General features: G+C 39.4%; 1 protein-coding gene across 1 annotated transcript in view; it reads right to left on the reverse strand.

Annotated features, from left to right (window-relative positions):
- LOC126474748 (dynein beta chain, ciliary-like) overlaps positions 1-25,733 on the reverse strand; it is a 734,368-nt gene that overhangs the window by 25,695 nt on the left and 682,940 nt on the right. The window contains exons 75-77 of the mRNA XM_050102225.1: positions 24,137-24,215; positions 22,863-23,026; positions 7,820-8,002 (exon numbers count right to left, since the gene is read on the reverse strand). Of these exons, the coding sequence (XP_049958182.1) occupies positions 7,820-8,002; positions 22,863-23,026; positions 24,137-24,215 (426 nt within the window). The remainder of the gene's footprint in view (positions 1-7,819; positions 8,003-22,862; positions 23,027-24,136; positions 24,216-25,733) is intronic.

The raw sequence follows: 25,733 nt of genomic DNA on the forward strand, positions 1-25,733 counted from the left end.
ATTGAGACTAAATGAAAAATTAAGGACTGCAATAACCATAGATTATCCTACATACCTTTTGTACTACAAATGACGCAGAGAAGCTACATTACTAATATCACAATATATAAACAATGAAAAAAAGAATTAAAAAAAAAAATAAAAGAAACGAAACTCTTCCACAAAAACAAAAGTATAATCTGCTACACACACAATGGCACTGCGCACACAGACAGAAAATCGAACATCAGTAACAGTGTACAGCTCTACAATGTTCGAACTACACAGATTTCAAAGTTTTAGAAACTGAGTTACATTTTAGGAATTTCTATCATCCTCAGAAATCACTTCAAGCTGTACCTATTGGTCCTAAATTAATGACTCCCAGTACATGATTTCTTTAAAAAGTACAGTTCTGCCTAGTGCAAAAATATTTGCTCATGCTAGTGGTGGAAGACTGAGCAATTGAGAAGTTCACAGTTCCAAAATCGTCTTGCAAATACTGAGAATAGCTGTCGTGTAGTAAGTTATCAGAACCAAGAACAAGAACACCTGTTTCTTACTTGGGATTATCACATGCCAGTAGAATACAAGTTCAGAACCAGAACAATATTCGTAAGTGTTCACAGCTTTATAGGTGTTACAAAGAGTTTGGCATTGGATTCTGAATACTTCTTTTTGCATAAACACAACCCCATAAAATTTTGTTATTAACTGTTCTAATAATTTTCAGAAACAATCATGAACATCATGAGCGAATGAAATATTTTGAAAATAGGTTCTAATGAAATTATTAAGGACACTCTGACTGTAAGGTAAAGAACTGATGTGCAGCAAGAAAAAATTTCAATTCCTTGATTTACAATACAATTCTAGACTTAAGTTTTCTAAAATTCTTTCATCTATAATGCAACAGTTCAAATCATGGGTTAATGTCATTACAAATCGATGAGAATAAAATGAAAATTCAACATTAGCATTAATTCTAATGGGGTCATCAATAAATTGCATTGCAGTTTAGGAGGAGAGGAAATGATGGTGTAGGGATCAGGATAGGAAGGTTGAGGGACACAGCAATGCAGCAAGGCTGGGAGGGGGCAAATGTCTATCATGCCAAATGTTCTCCGAGATTAACAAGATTTTTCAGAAAATATATTATTACATAAGTAAATTCTATATATCATATATGTTTTTATGGAGGGGGGGGGGGGGGAGGGGTGCAATAAAGTGAAGTGTTGTACACAAGGCGCCAGTGGGAGGAGGACGGGCACAAATAAAGTGTTGTGCCCTGGCTCCCAGTTATGTTCACTATGCCACTCGGAGGAGGAATATAGTAGTTTACGTGATGAACCATAATGAGAGGGGCAGTGTGACTCCGTTAAAATGTGATTCCACCAATCTGCATAAAATAACTTCTTTGCCTTATTCCTCTATCTTCAAATATCACTTGTCCCTGATGGAGCACAATTACCTTTGGTAAGCTGCATACAATACTGCCTCAGCCTTGCTTTTACAGCACACATGGAAAAAATTATTTCTTCTGGCCCACTTTCATTTCAAAAGGTGCACTATTTTGGAATAGTTTATGCAGTGTGGAATAATGTTTTTTAATGTGGTGTACCACAGCTGCAAAATTTTTCATGACAGATCTATTTATATTGCTACACCATCACCATCCAAGTACAGACCAAAAATAGCAACAGCTCATTAAAGTTTTTAACAGATTGTTTGTTGTTATGCTCACAAGTGATGAGGCACCATTGTTGCAGCTAAGCTGGTAGATCACATGGCTGCTTTCACAGATGGCCTTCACTTTGACATGGATGGAGATGACTGTGACAGAATTTGAGCAGATCATAGTGGGAGGATGTATGGGGCAAGTCTTGCATCTAGGACTATTGCTGGTATATGAGCTACTGGACAAGGTGCTGGGAGCAGGGGTAATAGGGATGGACAAGGAGTGATGAGCATAGATTGGGTGGATAGTGGAATACCACTGTGGGAGGAGTGGGGAGGATAGTAGGGATGATATACCTCATTTAATGGTATGACGAGATGTTGTCAAAACCTTGGTATAGAATGTGATTCCGTTGCTCTAGTAATTGACCTCCACCTCAGGGATGGCTACATCAGTGTCTCCAGCCACATCAAATACACCAACCACCAAAGACACCTCCAATTCAACAGCTGCCACAAAATCCACATCACGAAGATCCTTCCATACAGCCAAGCCACCCATGGTTATCCTATTAGCAGTGATGAACAGTCCCACTCGAAATAAGGCAAGTGTCTCACAGAGGTGCTCAAGACCAAAATTACCATCCCCACCTACTCCAGAAACAGATCTCTTATACCTTGTCTTCCCGGGCACCTGTCATCCCCACATGTCTGGCCACATGGGAGCAACCCCATCATGACTCAGTAGCACCCAGGACTAGAGAAACCTGATACCATTTTCAGTCAGGGTTTTGACTATCGATCCCTATTCCACCCCTGCTCCCACACCCTTGCCCCACTGCTCATACCCCTGCAATAGCTCTAGATGCCAGATCTGTTCCAGATATACTCCCACTAACATCTATTCAAGTCATGTCACAGATGTCTCCCAACACATCAAAGGCAGGTCCACCTATGAAAACAGCCATGTGCCATTTTCTACGTGGGTATGATAACTAACAAGCTGTCTGACTATGAGAATGCCCATTGGCAAACTGAGGCCAAGAGGTAGCTGGAGCACCCAAATGCTGAGTACACTTCCCTGATCCCACTCCAGTCCTACATTTTTTCCTGAACCTGCATAGTCCTCGTATAGGAAAAGCCCCGAAAAGCCCTGACACGCTACGATAAAAGTTAAAAACCAATGTTGTTGTTATTGTTGTTGTTGTTGTGGTCTTCAGTCCTGAGACTGGTTTGATGGAGCTCTCGATGCTACTCTATCCTGTGCAAGCTTCTTCATCTCCCAGTACCTACTGCAGCCTACATCCTTCTGAATCTGCTTAGTGTATTCATTTTTTGGTCTCCCTCTACAATTTTTATCCTCCATGCTGCCCTCCAATGCTAAACTGGTGATCCCTTGATGCCTCAGAATGTGTCCAACCAACCGATCCCTTCTTATAGTCAAGTTGTGCCACAAACTCCTCTTCTCCTCAATTCTATTCAATACCTCCTCATTAGTTATCTGATCTACCCATCTAATCTTCAGCATTCTTCTGTAGCACCACACTTCAAAAGCTTCTATTATCTTCCTGTCTGAACTATTTATTGCCCATGTTTCACTTCCATACATGGCTACACTCCATACAAATACTTTCAGAAACGACTTCCTGACACTTAAATCAATACTCGATGTTAACAAATTTCTCTTCTTCAGAAACACTTTCCTTGCCATTGCCATTCTACGTTTTATATCCTCTCTACTTCAACCATCATCAGTTATTTCGTTCCCCAAAATGACAATAAACAATAGCGCGGTCACTGTAAGCATCAGAAAAAATGTATTTTGTTACACTGGAAGGCGAATGACAAATGATGGAAACTTTGTTCAATTTTTTTTGTCAATTATTTAATAGACTCTGTCTTTAGTCCTCATAGGGAGCAGACATATTTTTGTGAGAATTGTGTAGTAGAATTTTTGATGCCTGAATAATAATATTTATGAAAATATGAAGTGTGGGGATTCTTATTAGTGAAAAACCATGAAAGTTTTTATTTTCTTCCACACATTATGCTAACGTCATGTCACTGTAGCTGCCTGCATCTGAAGAGGAAGTCTGATAAAAATCAGTACTGTACTCACAGTCAAAAATGAGAAGTACTGATGGTGGAAGAAGAAGCACATAACTAGATTGTGTAAATCTCAACGCTATAGAGAACGTAAAAATCGATGTAATTTCACGCTACTACTGACTTACAATTTACAAGATTGGTAAATTAAGACTGAAAGACAATTCATTTACTTCAAAATTTATAAAAATCAAATTTGATAATATTATAATTAATTCAATTAATAATAATAATAATAATAATAGTTATTATTTTTATATATATTTGCACATCCTTTACCCTTCTATGCACCTCTCCTCTTCTTTCCCCCCTCCCCATAAACATCCCTCTTCCACAATACCATCCAATGCAGAATGTAATGGCCCTATCCTGTCCCCACCATGTCCCTGAATACTCTTACAGGCAGCACTAACATCTTCCCCCTCCCTTCCCTGCTCTGTTATCCCTCCCAGCCCCACACCTTCTCTTTACCCCCACTGCCCACTCCATCAAAGATCACTGCTCACTTCAGACACAGTTATTGTCGGCCCTTAGATGACAGTGACCATGAATGTGTGAGTTGTGCTTGTGTGGATGTGTGTGAGTTTTGTTATTTATGTTTGATGAAACACTTGGTCAAACAGCTGAATGACATCTAACAGTCTTTTTCATTGTGCCTATCTGCCATTCAGAACCTTGTCTATTTTATAAGTAGCTGACTATCCTTTCAAGTTATTGCTTTTCTAACATAGTGTGTTTTAGAAAGGATGATACTACTCTATAATCTTATATTTATACAGCAACTTATTCCCAAATAAACAAACTCATTCCTGTTTAAATTGCCAAGGATGAGAGTTTAAAATGTCTACTTTTAGACAACATAATTGACACTGTGTTTGAGTTTTGTTTTTGGAACATGTGGTTACATTCTTTTGGTTTTTGGAAGAAAAACTCTTTTCAAAATTTTGCAGTACATTTTTTTTGTAAAATTTCAGGAACTGTGTCATGAACCATTTAATGCTTCAAAACATAAATAGAAGACTTCATACTGATTTTTATATTTCATTGAGCTCCAATAAAACTAGTTCATTTATTACACACCGCATATTTCTCAAATTATTTACCATGTTTTTAAAACATATAAGTTTACTACTGTTAATGGAAACAATACCTTTTACCTCTGTTCAGACTGGTATCAAAGTAAGTGTGCCAAAGGGAAAATTTCACATCATACTGCCTTTATGTATATTAAAGAACACCTACACGTCACAGGTATCACTGTGACAGGATGCAGATATTTGTATGCTACAAACATTGTATACTTAGGCTACACATCAAACTGCATTTGTTCCTGCTTCAAGTGTGTGAAGCTAATTCTTTGTGGTTTTTGAGGATCACCTTCCATTAATTGAATGTACTGACCCTGCCCACCACTATATCATAAATTCATGCACCATCCAACAAGAATGTATGAACTGACCAAAATTTCTGAGCTGAAGCAGGTACAGTGGAACATCACTTAACGAGTACCTCCCATAGTGCCCAATTTGAATAATGAACAAAACAAATTGCAAAAAAATGCCTCACTTAGCAAACAATGTTTCAATTAATGAGTGACAACAATTCAGTGTGGTGTCTCCAGCTGTTTACACCCAGAGGGAGAAACTTTCAACAATATGAACACCTTTCACTGTCACCAGTGGCATATGAACAATGTCTTTAGTATGTACTGCAGACTGGGTTTAGTGCTCTTTCTGCTACCATCTTAGTGCAGCTTGTGATCACACATTTTCTAAACAGTGTTTTTTGTGTACAAATTTTAATAACCTTCATAGAAATGACCCTGAATGTAGAGCAGCAAGAAGATGACCATTAGAGAAAGAAAATGACCGTAGAAATGAAATGAAAAATCATTGAAAAAAGTGAGCTTGGTGTGAGCATTGCTGATTTAGCAAGCATATACAATTGGCCTACATCAACTATTTGCACTATCCTCAATACCTAGGATGAGATTAAGGAAACAGATGCTTCAAAGGGAGTGACAAGAGTATCTAAACAATGGTTTCATATTCTGGATGATGTTGAAAGATTGCTCCTTATGTGGATAAATGAAAAGCAATTTTAATGTGACATTGTTAACAAGAACAGCATTTGTGATAAGGTAAGAATGATTTTTGCCGACCTCATTAAGAAGACACCATGATCATCAGAGCCCAAAGCAGTGTCTAATGGAGGTTATGGGTGGTTCGAGAAGTTTAAGAGAAGAACCAGCATCCACAGCATTGTGAGGCATGGTAAAACAGCCAGCTCTGCCACAAAAGCAGCAAAGAACTTCATCAGCAACTTCCAGATACTCATAGATTCTGGGGGTTATCTGCTACAACAGGTTTTTAATTGTGTCAAGACAAGTTTATTCTGGAAAAAGTTGCTGAACCATACCTTTATAATGTATTGCCCAGTAACAAGGCAATGAAAAACTGTCTTGCATTGTTATTCTGTGCCGATGCAAGCGGTGATCTGAAAATTAAACCACTGCTTTTTTACTGTTCAAAAACTCCACGAGACTTCAAGAAATGTTAAGTTCAGAAGAGAAGGTTAAATGTGATGTAGAGGCTCAACAACAAGACTTGGGTGACATGTGATGGTTTTTGTGATTGCATCAGTGAAGTGTTTGCTCCTTCAGTGAAAAAATATTTGTTTAAGATGAATCTGCCACTCCATGTCTTGTTTGCTATGCTCCTGTCCATTCTCCAGGCCTACAAAAACACCTCCTTGAAGAGTTTCAATTCATCAAGATCCAATGTGTGCCTCCCAACACCATTTCATTACTCCAGCCTATGAACCAGCAGATTATTTCTAACTTTAAGAAGCTCTACACTAAAGCATTCTCAGAGCACTGCTTTGAGTTAACTGAAGCTACTAATCTCACTCTAACAGAGTTTTGGAAACATCACTTTAACAACATTGTCTGCACCAAGATGATCGAAATGATATCGATGAGCTTGTGGAAGATCACAGCCTAGAAATAACCAGCAAAGAGCTTATGAAGTTAAGATGTGTTTCACAGCAGGAAGTTACGGATAGAAGTTCTTCAGAGGAGGAGGAGACAGTATCAGCAAAACAGCAATCTTCTGGCACAATAAGAGAAATCCTGAAAGAATGGGAATTGGTTGCATCCTACATTGAAAATCATCACCACAATAAAGCAGTGGCTACATGCGATACAAATTTATTTGACGATAAAGCTGTGTCGCATTTTCGCTAAGTGTTGAAGCATGAGCAGAAGCAAATGACTGTTGATAGCTTCCTAGCAAAAAAAAAATTAGTTATGTTTTGTGAATAATAAAGTACTTAATACTGCATGCACAATTTTGTTTGAATAAATGGCATGAATAAAATAAAACTTTTAGTACTTTTCCTGCATGAAACGCTTTAGCATTTTTTACATTAATTTATATGGGATAAACTGTTTCACTTAATGAGTGTTTTGCACTACAAGTAAGATTTTGGAACGAATTAATGCTCGCTATGTGAGAGGTTCCACAGTAGAACTATTTATGACTTCTTCACAAGGGAGCACTGACCTGCAACTTGAAGCTGCATCTTTTATAATATAACTATACAATAAATCAAAGAGAAAACCAAGTCTTTGTTTCACTTTTTCAATGATAGTTACTCTGAGTAGTTGTGGAATAGTTCCTGTCATGTAGTAGACTTGTCAAGCACTGCCAAATATTTATTTGTGACACAAAAAGAAAAGAAGAACAATGAATTGTACCCTTGAATGGGAGTCCTTAATATCTTATTACATACATACAGAAATTTCCTCAAATGAAGAAGATATAATGGAACCTCTTGGTGCTGATTCAGATCATGTAATAGTTGATATGAATTGCAAGCTATGTTGATGTTCCAGATATGCAGCGGACTACCATAACAAGCTTCACGGTCATGCTCTCATTAAGACTGAAGGAGGACTCAGTACTCTTCATCTTCTCATTTAAAAACAATTCCCTCTGGACATATTCATATGTTTCACATATTCACTAGATACTGAAAATCTATACGCAACTATTACCTTCAAACCCAGATCCAGTTCCCGAAGTGAGCGTTTCATTTCTCCAGTTAAGTAATTCATGCGCTCACATTCCTGGAAGGCTACAATTACATAAGGAGTACGTTCTTCCACTTTTCCCATAATTTCTGCCATATTAAACTCTTCTGGCAATTTTTCCATTATTTCATCCACAATTTGTTTTACCTAAAAAGTCAGAAAAATAAATTCAGCACTTTTAGCTTCCTTATTCATAATAAATAAACAGTGTAAATTGGTAAGGTAATTTATGTAATGTGTGTATGTAATATCAACAGCATGACAGCATTAAGTCACAAAATAACTGTGCAAGTAACTATTATTCAGAGTGAACAACTTCCGAGACATCACTTCATAAGTAAACTTCTTCACTCCCAAGCAAAGATACGAGATGAGCTGGTTTATATCTCTGAGTATGAAGATATGGATTCCTTATTAGTAGACATGTGACTCAGGAAGATTTTAATTTGGTCTTACAAACAAGCAACCCCGTTTATTGTTTTTGCATAAAAAACAAATGGTACACAATAAATTGAATGGGAAATGCCTGTAACTGTAGTAGTTATACTCACATCATATCAGTACTACAAATTTTGATGGTTGCATTCCACTGCTCAATTTTTAACCTAACTACTTCTTGCACATTTATTGGACAGAAATTGTATACAGATACATACTGTTGGATAGAACGCATCCTTTTTTTCATAAAATGCAAGAACACATTTACTATTTACTTAATAAATAGATGGAAGATCCCTGAAGAAACCTGGACTAATTTTCTTCAAAACCTGCCTACAGGTCATTGGAATTAGTATGAGGGAATTAGTAGGAGGTGGATGTTAGGTGTGAGTGATTAAGCAGATGCCACTTTGTGCCATATACAAACTGACTGTGGCCATATTAACTACTTGTAAGGAGTTCTTCAACAGCTCATAAATTGTCATTGCCATATGAGTGAGTCCACCATCTTGCTGATACAGTCCCTTCACTGTTTGCACACTACAAGGTAAGACCCAGCACTGTGACTGATGGGACAAGGAGAATTAACAAAATTTGCAAGACAGTGTACAACTTGCATCACTATCCACATGTTTCAAGTTGCTACCACCCTCAAATCAACATACAGTGCAGTGTACACTGGCATTTTCATCATTCAATATTATCTTCACTGTGTTGTTAACTCCGTATTTAACACCCAGTTTTGTATAGAAAAGCTGACAACATGCTAAGCTCAGAGGGTGTCTGCTAATGCAGGCAGGTTAGGCTGGTAGCAAGGAAAAACAGCCAGTGCCTGCTGAGTAAATACAATTTGTATTGGTGGAGCTAGCCCTCATTAGCAACCATATCCTGTCTCTTCTAGGAGTACACAAATAGTATTGACTAATTGAGAAAATATGAACGGTAATGACTTTCTAAATAGTAGAGGCATTGAGTCATCAATAGGCACATAAACAAGACTGAAAATTTGAGGACACACACACACACACACACACACCTGTACACCTACATTGTGCTGGTTGAATACACAATGCCAGAGTGAATTGTGAGGGGTGATAGAATAGAGGAAGAGTAGACTGTGGGAAACAGTGTGTGGGTACAGGATGATTTATGATAGGCTGCTGTTGCAGGGTGGAGGAGGGTGTGGGGTAGGGAATTAGCAGAGATTAAGGCCGGGAGGAATATGGGGACAAAGGAAGTGTTGCATGGTTAACTCCCCTCCATGGGATTTAGAACAGCTGGTGTTGAGGGGAAAGATCCAGACTGCACAGGAAATGAAGCGGCCATTAAAGTTTAGCATGTTCCGCTTAGTAGCATGTTTCATAACTGGGTAATCAGCTCTGCTCTTGGTCACAGAGCTTCAACTATCTATCATCATGCCTGGAAAGAGGAACATCTTATCCACAATTCCTCCCACCCCTCCTATAGTGGTATTCTGCTGCCCACCCAGCTACATAATATCCTAATCCATTCCTATGCCACACATAACTCCAACTCCTTCCCACAGGGCATTTATCCCTGTGGAAGCGCCAAGTGCAAGACCTGTCCTCTTCACTCACCCAGTACACCCTGCTCCAGTCCTGTCACAGGCTTATCCAGTCCTGTCAGGGGCAAGGCTGCCTACGAAAGCAGCCATGTCATATACCAGCTCTGCTGAAATTTCTACACAGCATATTACCTGCACATGACCACAAACGAACTGTCCAACCAAATGAATGGCCGCCGCCAAATTGTTGTAAGAACAGAGTTGAGCAGCCACTGGTGGAAAATGATACTAAACACAACATGCTCAATTTCAATGTCTGCAACTCTGGCTCTCTGGAATCTTCTGCCAAGCAACAGCTATGTAGGTTGGTGTTTTCGTAGCAACACATTGTTTGCTCTCATAACCCTCCTAGCCTCGATCTCCACTAATCCCCAGCCCCATAACCAACACCCTGCACACACACACTCTTTTCCACACAGTCTCCCCTTCTTCTTTACCACCAGCCCCTCGCAATCCACTTCTCCATATCATCATTAGCATGCACTGCATGAACTCCCTGGTGTTTGTGCCAGTTCCCAGATGCTGTATTCCTGTCTTGTGCATCTGCTGACTCACCCTCCCACATTCCCATAACCAGACTTGCTGCCTCATTCTGAGCCACCAGCTGCCCTTTTCCAATCTTCTCTCCCATTCCCTGGCTCCATTCTTGCCTCATCCTGTCCCCCCAGCACAACGCATCACCCCACTCTACCTGCAGAACTGCAGTTCTGACATTGTGCATGGAACCAGTACAAATGTAGCTATGCCTGTGTGTGTGTGTATATACCAAACGAGAAAGCACTGGTAGATAGACACAATAAAAAACACACAAACAAATTTCAAAGCAAGAAATTTGTGTGTGTGTTTGTGCAAGTGTTTTTTAGTGTGTTTTTGTGTGTGTGTATTTTTTATTGTGTTTTTTGTTTTTTACTGTCTATCTACCAGCGCTTTCCCGTTTGGTGAGTCATGGAATCTTTGTTTTTAATATATATATAAAACCCACATCCTTTCGTCTTTCCCTCTCCTTCCCTCTTTCCTGATGAAGCAACCGTTGGTTGCAAAAGCTTGAATTTTGAGTGTATGTTTGTGTTTGTTTGTGTGTCTATCGACCTGCCAGAACTTTCGTTTGGTAAGTCACATGATCTTTGTTTTTAGATATATTTTTCCCACGTGGAATGTTTCTAGCTTAAAAAGTTTTCATACCTTTACTTCTAAATTATTTGTTCACATTCTGCCAAAACTTTCCATACCATATGAATTATAAAGGTGCAAGAAAACTGTCTCCAAGTGCCTTGCACAAAAAGTACTTTCAACTGATCAATAACCTCGTGTAGTCTATGCCATACTCAAACTAACTGTCAGCTAGAATCAACAACTGTTAAGATAATACCAATCACTTCCAGCATGCTTGTGAATAAAATATGCATTTCCAGCACTCTGTGGACCAGGAAGCAATTTCATGTGCTGATGCCAGGTACTTCATGTGTTCTAGGCTAAACAATTGCTTTGTATTGGATATTTTACTCCAGTATCTTGTAAAAATGAATTATCACCACAGCATCACTGTCCACAGGAAGGTGACTGAGATGAGTAGTGAGGAGAGTATGTGAGAGAAAGGCTGCAATGCAAGCATGTTACCACAGTAAAAGATTTTTCACTCTTGACAGTAAATGCACTGTGAGAAAAACCAGAAATCAATATCAAACACTGAAAATTAGCTTACGACTTATGAGTGTCTGAAAACTTCCGGACTTTATTGATTTCACAATGCATGCAATTTCATTACTAGTTTGCATTGTTTGTAATTATCGCTTGACCCTATGGCTACTAGGACTTTTATGAAGATTTTTATAATTCAAATTTTCCAGAATTAATTCATTTTCACAACTTTCTTTCTTATTCTGTGCTGGTTGGTTACAATAGTATATTACTATGACAACCTAATTTTATTTTAAAAAAACAGTTTATTTCTACATTTATATTCTACAAACCACTGCCAAGTGCATGGTATAGGGTACTTCCAATTGTGTCTGTTATTAGGACTTTTCCTGTTCCACTCAAGTATGGAGAGAGGGAAAAAATGTTCGCTTAATCAGCTTTGTGCACGTTATAACTTGTTTAGTCTTGTCTTTGTGATCCATATGCAAGCAATACACAGGGGGTTGTAGTATATTCTTGGATTCCTCACTCAAAGCTTGTTCCTGAATCTTAGTACCTTGACTTTCACTGGATAGTTTCACTGTATCTTCAGGTGTCTGCCAGTTCACTTTTTCCAGCATCTCTGTGTTGCTCTCCCATGTGTCAAACAAATCAGTGACAATTCATGCTGTACTTATTGTTAAACATTCTATGAGCATATCCCATCTTAGTCCTATCTAGTACAGGCCCCACACATTCGATTCTAGGTATAGACTGTGCTTTCTGCTGCTGTATTTTGTTATTTAAATGTTGCACCATTGAAACTGTAGTTGAGAAAACAATTTGTTAGCTTCCACATTATGATGATGAATATGTTAACTCACAGCCTGTAACGTATATGTTACTCACAGAATTGCGAGCAAGCCTATAAATACTAATTACATTAATTTCACATTAACCTTTTTTAATTGATTTTGAGAGGCACACCCTAGAAATATTCACTTTGAAACAAAATTGTCTTCATATAAATACACAGGCTATCATCTCTTATTTCCATGAAGATGACTCACAAACTTAATCTGTTATCTCTATGTACCTAGAGCTACAGAGACTTTTTTAAAATAATAATCACCTGGAATTACAGAGGTTTTTTTTTTTTTCAAAAATATCAATTTTTTACTGCTTTGATGTTGTACTCCATATTTTCACGTCTTGTGCTTCTCTTTCCATTAATTACTACACCCAACGTTCTCTATAATAAGTTTTTCATGTTCTAGTCTGTGTTTCCTCTATACTGCTTTGCCTAGTGCCAGATATTCATCTAACCTGCCCCATATCCTTGTAAGAGTCTTTCATGGACTTCTTTTGTCAGATATTCTTTTTATTACTTCCTCATTTCATACTTTATCTGTCCACATAATTTTTAGCATTCTTTGATATCACCCCATTTCAAAATGCTTCCAGTTTCCTCTTCACCACATTTCCAATGGTCCATTTTTCACTTCCACACTGTGCACCAGACACAGACTGTCAAGACCGTTTTCTTCATTTCAGTATTAATATTAATACCACTAGAACTCTTTTATTGAATATAATACCGCTCATAACTTATTTCATGCAACACCCAGTGTCAATAAAAAGCACCCCTTTTTCCCCATTACAAATGAAATGATTTTTAAAGTGGAATTTTAAATGCTCATTTAACAGAACTGTCACAAATTAGTCAAGGGCAATATTCATCTTATGATATTTATTCACAGACAGTAAAACACAAAAGACTAATCAGTTCTCTAGCAGTGTCCTAGCCCACACTGACTACTGCTGCCATGCAGAAGCGATGCTCAATCACTGCTTGAGTACTGATTATTCTTCATGTTTTATTGTTCCTGTTAATAAAACAAAAAACACACGAGACTAATTTGAGATTGCTCTATTGAATGGGCACATAAAATTTTGATTTAAAAATTGTTTTGTTTGTAATAGGAAACAAGCTGGTGCCTTCTGTCGACACTGTGCATTGTATGATAGATGTGATGAATAGGATTTGTTTGGGCTGACTCCAGCTACAGATTGCAAAAATTAAACTACAAATGTCTGCTGAAACATCAGAGAAAATTGCTCTGCTGGCCCAAGTGGTCATATACACACTGATGGGAAAAAATCACAGCACCAAGATTGAGTTATGCAACATAAATGAAAGTTGGTAGGCATGTTTCTACATCTGAAAGATAATGTCTATTCCAGTTTCAAGCCAATCACATAAGAGTGGTGCTAGAAGTGCAATTATGAGGATGCAAATCAGATTTGCTTTAAATTCAAGATGTAACAGTTGTGAGCATTAGTTATCTTTGAGACTGGATGTGGTGAGTTGATGTTGGTCAATAATGTCTTTAAAGGTGATCATCATCATCAGTTATCTGCTATATTAGCAGGTCCTTTGCCTCTCCATTTTCTGCGATCCATTGCTTCCTTCTTAAGGCTGCTGTATGTTGTACCGTCCATCATGTCATCCAGTATCTGCAATCTCTTCCTTCCTCGCTTCCTTTTCCCTTCTACATAACCTTCTAAAACTGTTTTTATCAGTCCGTCATTCTTTCTTAATATATGCCCAATCCAATTTCTTTTTCTTCTCTTTATTACATCTAGTAACTGCCTTTTCTCTCCCACTCTTTTCAGTACCTCTTCATTTTTTACTCTGTCCATCCAACTTATTCCTTCCATCTCCCACCATGTCCAGATCTCAAAAGCCTCCAGCCTTTCTCTGTCTTTTTTCCTCATAGTCCATGTTTCAGCACCATATAGAAGAACACTCCATACAAGACATTTTATGAGTCTCTTTCTGAGTTCTCTGTCCATACCGCTGCAGAAGATTCTCCTTTTCTTATAAAACGCCTCTTTTGCCATTGCTATCCTTGTTTTAATTTCTGTGGTGCACTTCCAGTCGATGTCTATCCTGCTTCCAAGATACTTAAAATTTTGCACCTGTTCTAGTTTTTCTCCATTCAGCACAATTTTTAGTTCCTTATTTCCTCCTATTGCCAATACTTTTGTTTTATTTGTGTTAATTTTCATTCCATATTTTTTTCCGTTAGTTGCAATGGTGTCCACCAAATCCTGTAATTCTTTTTCCCCCGTGGCTAGAAGGACCATGTCATCAGCAAATCTCAAGCACCCTACTCTTCTTCCTCCAATTTCTACTCCTTTGTCATCTAATGAGCATTGGTCAATCATATTTTCCAAGTACAGGTTGAAAAGAGTAGGTGATAAAGACACCATTATTAACATATCACTGAGTCTGAACAAATTGTGTAATAAGGCTATGAGAAGCTGATTGTTCCTTCTGCAATACTGCAAAAGTCTTGGCAGAAATGTAACTACTGTACTTGACTGTTGGTAGCAGTGGTCACAAGAATGTGATCACCAGAAGGCTGGGCTCCAGACAGCCACATGGCGCTACCAAGAGGAAAGACCATCGTGTTTGGTGTACGGCTCTGGCCCATCACACTACAGCTGCAGCAGCAATTTGAGCAGCAGTTAGCACGACAGAGACACAATGAACTGTTACAAATTGGTTACGTCGAAGACATCTCTGAGCCAGATTCCCTGTAGCAAGCATTTCACTGACCTCAAACGACCTCCATTTGCAACTTCAGTGGTGCCAAGCAAGACCTCATTGGAGGGAAGGGTGGAGGTCTGTTGATTTTTCTGATGAAAGTTGGTTCTGCCTGGGTGCCAGTGATGGCCATGCACTCGTTTGAAGGAGACCAGTTGACGGCTTGCAGCCAACTTGTCTGCATGCCAGACATGCTGGACCTACACCTGGAGTTTGGTCTAGGGTGCAATTTTGTATGACAGCAGGAGCACTCTTGTGGTTATCCCACATATCCTAACTGTAAATTTGTATGTCAGTCTGATGATTCGACCTGTTGTACTGCCACTCATGAACAGCATTATAGGATGCGTTTTTCCAACAGGATAACACTCATCCACCCAGTGCTGCTGTAACCCAACATGATCTACATTGTGTCGAGCTGTTGCCTTGATCTGCTCAATCACCAGATCTGTCTCCAGTCAAGCATGTATGGGACAGTATCAGGTGACAACTCCAGAGTCAGCTACAAACAGCATTAACTGACCCTCTACTGATCGACCAAGTGCAATAGGCATGGAACTCCATCCCACCAGCTGACATCTGTACAACACAATGAATGTATGTTTGCATTCTACATTCTGGTTGTTACAGCAGTTATTAAGATACCAGCATTTCACATTTGCAACAGCTTATCATGCACTTAATTAACCTGTGGTCTTTCAATGTTAATCACTTAAATATGTTACCCAGACATATTCCCAAAATTTCATTACTCCACATTAATTATTTTTCAGTGTTGCCGTTGTTTTCTGTCAGTGTATTTCTGATATTTTCGTTGCTTCATTCATCCTGTGTAATCTTGTTTCCTAGATAGGAGAATTCTTTGACTTCTGCTGTTATGATATTCTCAATTTTGGTGTTGAGCAAGTCATAATTCCTTTTTCTACTGCTCTTCACCAGTTTCTTCTTTTCTCTGTTTACCCTCAGACCATATTCCCTTTTAAATATGATGTCCATTCCTTCCAACAGATCTCTGAAAGATTTTATGGGATTTCCTTTTTTTGTCAACAGTCAAAATATCCAGTATTTCAGTGAGTTTCATATAAAATACTTTGTACCTTTCTCATAATGTGCATTTTTGGCCATAGTTATACACATCTGTGTAACAGAGATAAAAGTAACCCTGCCTTCTCAGTACAGTTCAGCAGAATGTGCAGTGTCTCCGGGTGTAAACAGAACAGTGCAGCTTCCATACACTGTTCAGTCCATCAACATGCTTTGAAGAATCATTTCAGTCCTAGACTGTGCACACAGTATCAATTCGTGGGAAGAAGGGTTGACATCATGGGAAGTTGTCCATAGAATTAACGTACAACACAGCAGTGTCATTTCAGCATTCAAACACAATCAGAAGGCACAAGACATTGCTGGTCTCCCTTTTAGTGGTAGCACATGGCAAACAGTACCAACTATTGAATGCTACCTACAAATTATGGCATGTAGGTACCCAAAAGAGAATGCAACAAAATTAGTGGCATCAAGTCATCTTCACTGACAAGTGCAAGATGCGTCTGATGCCTGATGATCATCACAGAGAGTGTGGAGGTGGCTGCACATTAATGCACCTCCTAGGCATCCAGTTTCATGTGATCAGCAGGGAGGTGTGGCAGTATCATGTTGTTGTTGTTGTTGTCTTCAGTCCTGAGACTGGTTTGATTCAGCTCTCCATGCTACTCGATCCTGTGCAAGTTTCTTCATCTCCCAGTACTTACTGCAACCTACATCCTTCTGAATCTGCTTGGTGTATTCATCTCTTGGTCTCCCTCTACGATTTTTACCCTCCACGCTGCCCTCCAATACTAAATTTGTGATCCCTTGATGCCTCACAACATGTCCTACCAACCGGTCCCTTCTTCTTGTCAAGTTGTGCCACAAACTCCTGTATGGATGTCAAATACCTCTCATCACTATCAATAGTTATTTGGCTTCAGCTTTAAAGATGACAATGCACAAGTACACCATGCTCACCTCTTGGTCACCTTCCTCTAGAAAGCAGGGGCCAACTAAAAAAATAGCCTGGGGTAACTGTTTGCCTGAATCCAACTGAGCATACTTGGGATAAGCTGAAACCTACTGTGCATCATCACAGGAACCTCCTCAAACACTGGATGATGACATGATGAATGTCACTGAAGACTGTGATCTGTGTGAGCTGCAACATCACCACCATGTGGACAGCATGATAAGGAGGATCAAAGCATGTCAAGCAACATGGTATTTAATTTTACTCAGCAGCAGAATTTGATTACACAGATATGCAGAGTGTGCACCCACCCAGATAGCTGAGCATGTTAAAGTGCTCCCCTCCAGGGCATGGGGAGGCATTCCACCCCCGTATCAAGTTCACCACACAGACTGACAATGGGGAACAGAGTCCTGGCCAGTTTGGATGTGGTTTTTAGGCAGTTTTCCACACCCCAAAAGGTAAATATTGGGCTGGTTCCCATATCCTGCCTCAGTTACATGATGTGCAAACACTATTAAAAATGTTGTCGCATTTGATTGTATGCAGTACAGTAGATGCAGACAGAAGGAGTATATGGGAGGGGGGGGGGGGGGGTTCTGGCAGTAGCTTTTAAAATATTTTTGGCATTGGCGACCTCATTGTAATAACAGCCAATATACAGGTACAGTTGGTTCTCCTCAAAACTGCAGAAGTCCCATATTAGTCCTGATCCGGCTTTGGCTGCATATAAAGCACTGGAAAGGAAGATATGGAGAGATGTGCACTTTTAAACATACTGGAACGAGATATGGAGAGATATGCACATTTAAACAGACTGCCTCTGTTTTGGTTATTTATTTCACAGTAAAGTTAATTCTTTTTACATTCATAAGGCTTGTTCTTTCATTCCCCTCTCTCTTCTTGAATTTTAGCCCACATACTATCATAGGTATGCATCTAGAGCAAAGTTTTTTCGTTTTGTTAACTAATTGTCCAATTATTAAAGTATCTTCTACTTAATGCTAGTCCTTCATAGTCCCTAGTTTGACTGAGGGTGACTGTTAAGTTTCTTTCTGTTGTGTTGTGTGTTCCAGGCAGCTGACTCAGAGTCCCCAAAACTCTTAAACCTTAGTCTAAGGTTACCACTGGGAAAACTGTGTAAAAGGAAAGGCAATAGTGCATCATTTCCATTACCACTTGAGGCATACCACATTTTTCTCCAGCATGTGGAGAAAAAATATTAAGTTATATGCATTCTTTTTTGCTGGAGCAATGAAATACTTCAGTTCTCACTGGCATTTCTCTCAATAGATGCAGATGTTGTTTCAAAATATGGTGAAGAGACAAAGAAATGGGTACACCCGCCTAATATTGTGTAGGGCCCCAGTGAGCATGCAAAACTGCCAAAACATGACGTGGCATGCACTAAACTAATGTCTGAAGTAATGCTGGAAGGAACTGACACCATGAATTCTGCAAGGCTATCCATAAATCCATAAGAGTACAAGAGGGTGGAGACCTCTCCTGAACAGCACGTTGCAAGGCATCCCAAATATGCTCAATAATGTTCATATCTAGGGAGTTTGGTGGCCAGTGGAAGTTTTTAAACTCAGAAGAGTGTTCCTGGAGCCACTCTATACCAATTCTGGATGTGTGGGGTGTCACATTGTCCTGCTGGAATTGTCCAAATCCGTTGCAATGCACAATGGACATGAATGGATGCAGGTGATCAGACAGGATGCTTACGTATGTGTCACCTGTCAGAGTCATATCTAGACATATGAGGGGTCTCATATTACTCCAAATGCACTTCCCCACACAATTACTGAGCCTCCAGCATCTTGAACAGTTCCCTGCGGACATGCAGGGCTAATGGCTCTGAGCACTAAGGGACTAACTTCTAAGGACACCAGTCCCATAGAACTTAGAGAACTACTTAAACCTAACTAACCTATGGACGTCACACACATCCATCCCCGTAGCAGTCGCATGGTTCCAGACTGTAGCGCCTAGAGCCGCTCGGCCACCCTGGCCGGCGCAGGGCTTATGGATTCATGAGGTTGTCTCCATACCCATACGTTTCCATCAACGCAATACAATTTGAAACAAGTCTCATCTGACCAGCAACATGTTTCCAGTCATTAACAGTCCAATGTTGGTGTTGACAGGCCCATGTGGGGCCTAAAGCTTTGTGTCATGCAGTCATCAAGGGTACACGAGTGAATATTCGGCTCCAAAAGCCCATATCAAGGATGTTTTGTTGAATGGTTCACACACTGACATTTGTTGATGGCCCAGCATTGAAATATGCAGCAATTTGCGGAAGGGTAACACTTCTGTCATACTGAACAATTCTCTTCGTTCGTTGTTGGTCCCGTTCCTGCAGAATCTTTTTTTGGCCACAGTGATGTTGAAGATTTGATGTTTTACCTGATTCCTGATATTCACAGTACATTCATGAAATGGTCGTGCAGGAAAATTCCCACTTCATCACTACCTCAGAGATGCTGTGTCCCATCACTCGGGCACCGACTATAACACCATGCTCAAACTCACTTAAATCTTGATAACCTGCCGCCATTGTAGCAGTAGTACCGATCCAACAACTGCACCAGACACTTGTTGTCTTTAGGCATTGCCAACTGCAGTGCCGTATTCTGCCTGTTTACGTATCTCTGTATCTGAATATGTATGCTTATACCAGTTTCTTTGGTGCTTCAGTGTATAAATCACTGTTTCTCTCCTTTCAGGAAATGTGTTACAGTTTAGGGAATTGTAATTTCATGTGTAGAATGTGGTCTTATTTATGATGAAGCTGTTTTGGTTGCAGGGATATTTTCATGCAAAAGATTTTACTGGTCTGCAAAATATAATGAACAAATGGAGCAAGTGAGAATTGTGCTATGTAGAAGTCTACCAGGTATAACTAGGAAAATAGTGGGAGAGGTAAAAGACACACTAGAAAAGGTTGTGCTGATTATGTTCAAGCTGACAGCAGTAATTATATGTAATTAAATATGTGCATGTACCATAATTTTTTATTATGGCTCCAAACACATCCTATTAATTGGTCATAAGAAATGAAATGCTCATTTCCCTTTCACTAACTAGGCCTAGGTAAGTGGAGAAAAAACTCCATGATTATTTTAGCAACAGTCACAGTTTCTCTTACAAATAAAATCTGTTATGATATTCAACCTGTAGCTTTTTCCAAATCAAGCACAGTATACAATTATTATCTAGATGCTTACAACCTTTTCTACTATTGAAGCAAAAGATTTGAGCTTAATTCAGGAAACACCAAGGTATATGAATACAGGAAGAATAAAACATATGCTTAGAACAAAGATCCAAATTGTATATTCCCCAAATGGAAATAAATCAAAAACCTTTATTTCCAATGGTTCAAACATTCTTAAACAATCCATTAATATATATTACATCTAATAACATTACTACTATCTAATCATCTACTATTTGATCGTCGGGAGTATGTGGCTGAGGGACTGCGTCAGCTTTCAGACAACACCACATACAAAGTTTGCCAAGGTAATCCCATTCCTGATGTCCAGGCGGAGCTTCAAGGAATCCTCAGAACCTTAGGCCCCCTACAAAACCTTTCACCTGACTCCATCAACCTCCTGACCCCACCGACACCCCGCACCCCTACCTTCTACCTTCTTCCTAAAATTCACAAACCCAATCATCCTGGCCGCCCCATTGTAGCTGGTTACCAAGCCCCCAAAGAACGTATCTCTGCCTACATAGATCAACACCTTCAATCCATTACATGCAGTCTCCCATCCTTCATCAAAGACACCAACCACTTTCTCGAACGCCTGGAATCCTTACCCAATCCGTTACCCCTGGAAACCATCCTTGTAACCATTGATGCCACTTCCTTATACACAAATATCCCACACATCCAGGGCCTCACTGCGATGGAGCACTTCCTTTCACGCCGATCACCTGCCACCCTACCTAAAACCTCTTTCCTCATTACCTTAGCCAGCTTCATCCTGACCCAAAACTTCTTCACTTTTGAAGGCCAGACATACCAACAATTAAAGGGGACAGCCATGGGTACCAGGATGGCCCACTCGTACGCCAACCTATTCATGAGTCACTTAGAGGAAGCCTTCTTGGTTACCCAAGCCTGCCAACCCAAAGTTTGGTACAGATTTATTGACGACATCTTCATGATCTGGACTCACAGTGAAGAAGAACTCCAGATTTTCATCCAACCTCAACTCCTTTGGTTCCATCAGATTCACCTGGTCCTACTCTAAATCCCATGCCACTTTCCTTGATGTTGACCTCCACCTGTCCAATGGCCAGCTTCACACGTCCGTCCACATCAAACCCACCAACAAGCAACAGTACCTCCATTATGACAGCTGCCATCCATTCCACATCAAGCGGTCCCTTCCCTACAGCCTAGGTCTTCGTGGCAAACAAATCTGCTCCAGTCCGGAATCCCTGAACCATTACACCAACAACCTGACAACAGCTTTCGCATCCCGCAACTACCCTTCCGACCTGGTACAGAAGCAAATAACCAGAGCCACTTCCTCAGCCCCTCAAACCCAGAATCCCCCACAGAAGAACCACAAAAGTGCCCCACTTGTGACAGGATACTTTCCGGGACTGGACCAGACTCTGAATGTGGCTCTCCAGCAGGGATACGACCTCCTCAAATCCTGCCCTGAAATGAGATCCATCCTTCATGAAATCCTCCCCACTCCACCAAGAGTGTCTTTCCGCCGTCCACCTAACCTTCGTAACCTGTTAGTTCATCCCTATGAAATCCCCAAACCACCTTCCCTACCCTCTGGCTCCTATCCTTGTAACCGCCCCCGGTGTAAAACCTGTCCCATGCACCCTCCTACCACCACCTACTCCAGTCCTGTAACCTGGAAGGTGTACACGATCAAAGGCAGAGCCACGTGTGAAAGCACCCACGTGATTTACCAACTGACCTGCCTACACTGTGATGCATTCTATGTGGGAATGACCAGCAACAAACTGTCCATTCGCATGAATGGACACAGGCAGACAGTGTTTGTTGGTAATGAGGATCACCCTGTGGCTAAACATGCCTTGGTGCACGGCCAGCACATCTTGGCACAGTGTTACACCGTCCGGGTTATCTGGATAGTCCCCACCAACACCAACCTATCCGAACTCCGGAGATGGGAACTTGCTCCTCAATATATCCTCTCTTCCCGTTACCCACCAGGCCTCAATCTCCGCTAATTTCAAGTTGCCGCCACTCACACCTCACCTGTCATTCAACATCATCTTTGCCTCTGCACTTCCGCCTCGACTGACATCTCTGCCCAAACTCTTTGTCTTTAAATATGTCTGCTTGTGTCTGTATATGTGTGGATGGATATGTGTGTGTGTGCGAGTGTATACCCGTCCTTTTTTCCCCCTAAGGTAAGTCTTTCCGCTCCCGGGATTGGAATGACTCCTTACCCTCTCCCTTAAAACCCACTTCCTTTCGTCTTTCCCTCTCCTTCCCTCTTTCCTGATGAGGCAACAGTTTGTTGCGAAAGCTTGAATTTTGTGTGTATGTTTGTGTTTGTTTGTGTGTCTATCGACGTGCCAGCGCTTTCGTTTGGTAAGTCACATCATCTTTGTTTATAGATATATTTTTCCTATGTGGAATGTTTCCCTCTATTAATTCATCTACTATTTTGATAATATCTCTTAATATTTTCACTCAATTTAAACATATTAAATTTGGACATTTGTCTTAGGAAAATACCTTATCTTCCCTGGTAACTGTAGCACCACCAGATGCCCCAGCATCCCTTGGCTGCATCTCAAATACTGTACGGAACAAATTCTCAGATGTTGTTGTCAGAAAACCAATTTCAGCATTCGGATGCAAACCATACAAGTATGGGGACTCTGGGGGCATTGCTTCATCTGAAGAAGAGAAAAATAATTTACATTACATTATCTATAACTGAAGAAAAAATTTCAATAACTAGATAAAGTTCTCTTTCTCAGTTTAGTATTTCCCAGAAGATGACTTTTCTTCTGAATATGCACATATGATTATTCAAAGTGACCTTATCAATGAGTGAAAATTGTTCTGGGGATTCAGTGTGATGATTTAATATCACAAAGCAGATAAGAAAAAAATAATATAACCATACTTTTGTATTTGCCTGATTAAAATTGTCACAAAACATTCAGAAGACAAGAGGGATAAAAGGGCCTAATATCTATGAAATTACCAAAAGCAGAGATTGATCAGAGTAACAGTAACATAGCACAAGTAAATAACTGGCCATTCAGAATCCTGTTACAAGCAGATATGGAAGACACATGAGAGAGTCAGAACACAAAGAATTAAACATACCAGGGAGGATTTATATGCTAATGAGAATCATTGGTGATGGCCAGATACTGCAACTGAACAGTTATCATGCCTAATTGCATTTTGGAAGACCTAGATTCAATTTGTGGCACTGCCAACAAACTTTCCTTTGCAGAAGGATAGGAACAAGGTGCACTCAGCCTCATGAGAACATCTGACAATCTACTTAAACTGGAGGAAGGAACTCTTATCTGGAAATAGTGACTATATCAACCAGAGGAGTGGTGTATTAGCCACATGAATCTCCACACTTGTGGTAAAATAACAGCATAGGCAAAATACACTGATCAGTCTGCATCTTATGGCATCTAGTCCCCTTGGATATGACACAATTATCAGTCAACATCATACAGACACTAGATGCCTCATGGAGTTTAGTTAGCTGCTTATTTATTTCCAATTTCTTTCGTATTCCTGAAAGGATGCATTTACATGCAGCAATACACTAAACCACTAAGCCAACTCTCAAAGTGGTAAAAATAAATATACTGAAATGCGATATTTTTCCCCATCTTTTATGATGGTAATAATGAAAAACATAGTATCATAATTTCGAAATACCTGAATAGAAAATAACAACTGCAGATTCATTATTATAAGATAATCTAGATGACATTTACACAACTGATGTATGGTAGCATACAGATACTTACCAATATATGCATGATAACCTTGATAGTCTGTATTGGGAGGAGCCGGGAATCCTGGTGCCAGCATCAGCTCACCATCAACCTGAAAGAATTATTTATCTATGACATGAGTCAAATACAATAAATCTAACTTTTAACATACAACAAAGGTAACAACTAACTTTTAACACACAACAAAGGTAACAACTTTATAAAATGTGTAGTTAATATATGCTGTACTGCACCGAAGACTGACAGTTTTATGGATGCCTTGAATTTTTAATATGAAAAAATACAGTATATATGATTCTCGTGACTATGGCTATTAAAGCTATAAAAATACCTAATTTTTTTGCCTTCAGTTGAAATTAATATTGTCATTCATGTAAATCTTCAGTACACTACTATCAAATCTTGTTGTCAAAAGTTTTCATGTAACGCATGCCTGAATCTATAGTTAAATGTTACTCAACAGATACTTTATTCTCAGGAAAAATAAGTTATTTTGAAACTTGGGACTAGCAGTCCTTTTTCACACTTCTGCCACATGAACATTTCTGTATCTTATAACCGTTTTACTGCATTTATGTTAGATCTTGTTGTTATGCTGATTAGTTACAAAGGGACAAGTAGCACATTAGAATATGAGTATACTTTGGATGTAAAATTATAATAATCTGTGATACTGTAGTGGTAAGTACTACCAGTCACTAAAAGGTTCACTGAGGATGCACGATTATGAATTCATAGGATTTGAAATGAAACATTGGTTACAATGATGTCACAACCACACATATTTTTTAGAACGGTATACAATGTGTTCCTGTGTTTGAATAGACGACGCATATTTGTAATTCTATAACTCTTATTCCTAAATTATATAGGTCATATCATAAAATACATCAGAGAACATATAAATATGACAGTGATCTGTTTTTGTGTACTTGTACATTGTAAGAGTAATACACTAGGTGGTATACATGAACTCTCTGACATATTTTGAGTTGTTATCTTTGCCACATTATAGAAGTTCTGATGCTTTAAGTCTGTTTTTATAAAACATCACTGTATATTCTGCTTTCAGATATAAAAGTAACTTATGTATGTTCCAGAATTACTTGCAGTTATTTATGTAGATAAATTATGAAGCCAAATAATTGGCGACACCATCTAAAAACTTCTGTATCTTTCAGCAAATGGCGTAGGCTGCAAGCAGCTAAATACACATGGGTGAAAACGTGCAATGGTGACAAGTTATTCCATGAGATCACTGACAAAATTAACAAACTTCAGAAGGACATAGAGATTTCAGAGCTAGCATTTCCAATACATTTGGGTATGAGTTCCATACAGGACAACAAAAATGGCATTAACTCTGCAACACCCACACATTGTAACACAGTGGATACTTTTTCCCAGGTGACAGACAATATTAAAATAGACTTACAGTATCTGCCAGCTCAAATAAATGATCCTGTGTGGTGACCAGAATTCTATAGTGGAACCACAATCACAGTTCAGAGCAACAAGATGTTTCAGTGGCTCACCCCCATTATGGTTGCAATTAAAAGCCCTCCATTTACACCACCATCACTGCAAACGTAGTTCAGGTAATGGAGAA

The sequence above is a fragment of the Schistocerca serialis genome, chromosome 4, assembly GCF_023864345.2.
Source record: "Schistocerca serialis cubense isolate TAMUIC-IGC-003099 chromosome 4, iqSchSeri2.2, whole genome shotgun sequence".
NCBI classification, from domain to species: Eukaryota; Metazoa; Arthropoda; class Insecta; order Orthoptera; family Acrididae; genus Schistocerca; species Schistocerca serialis.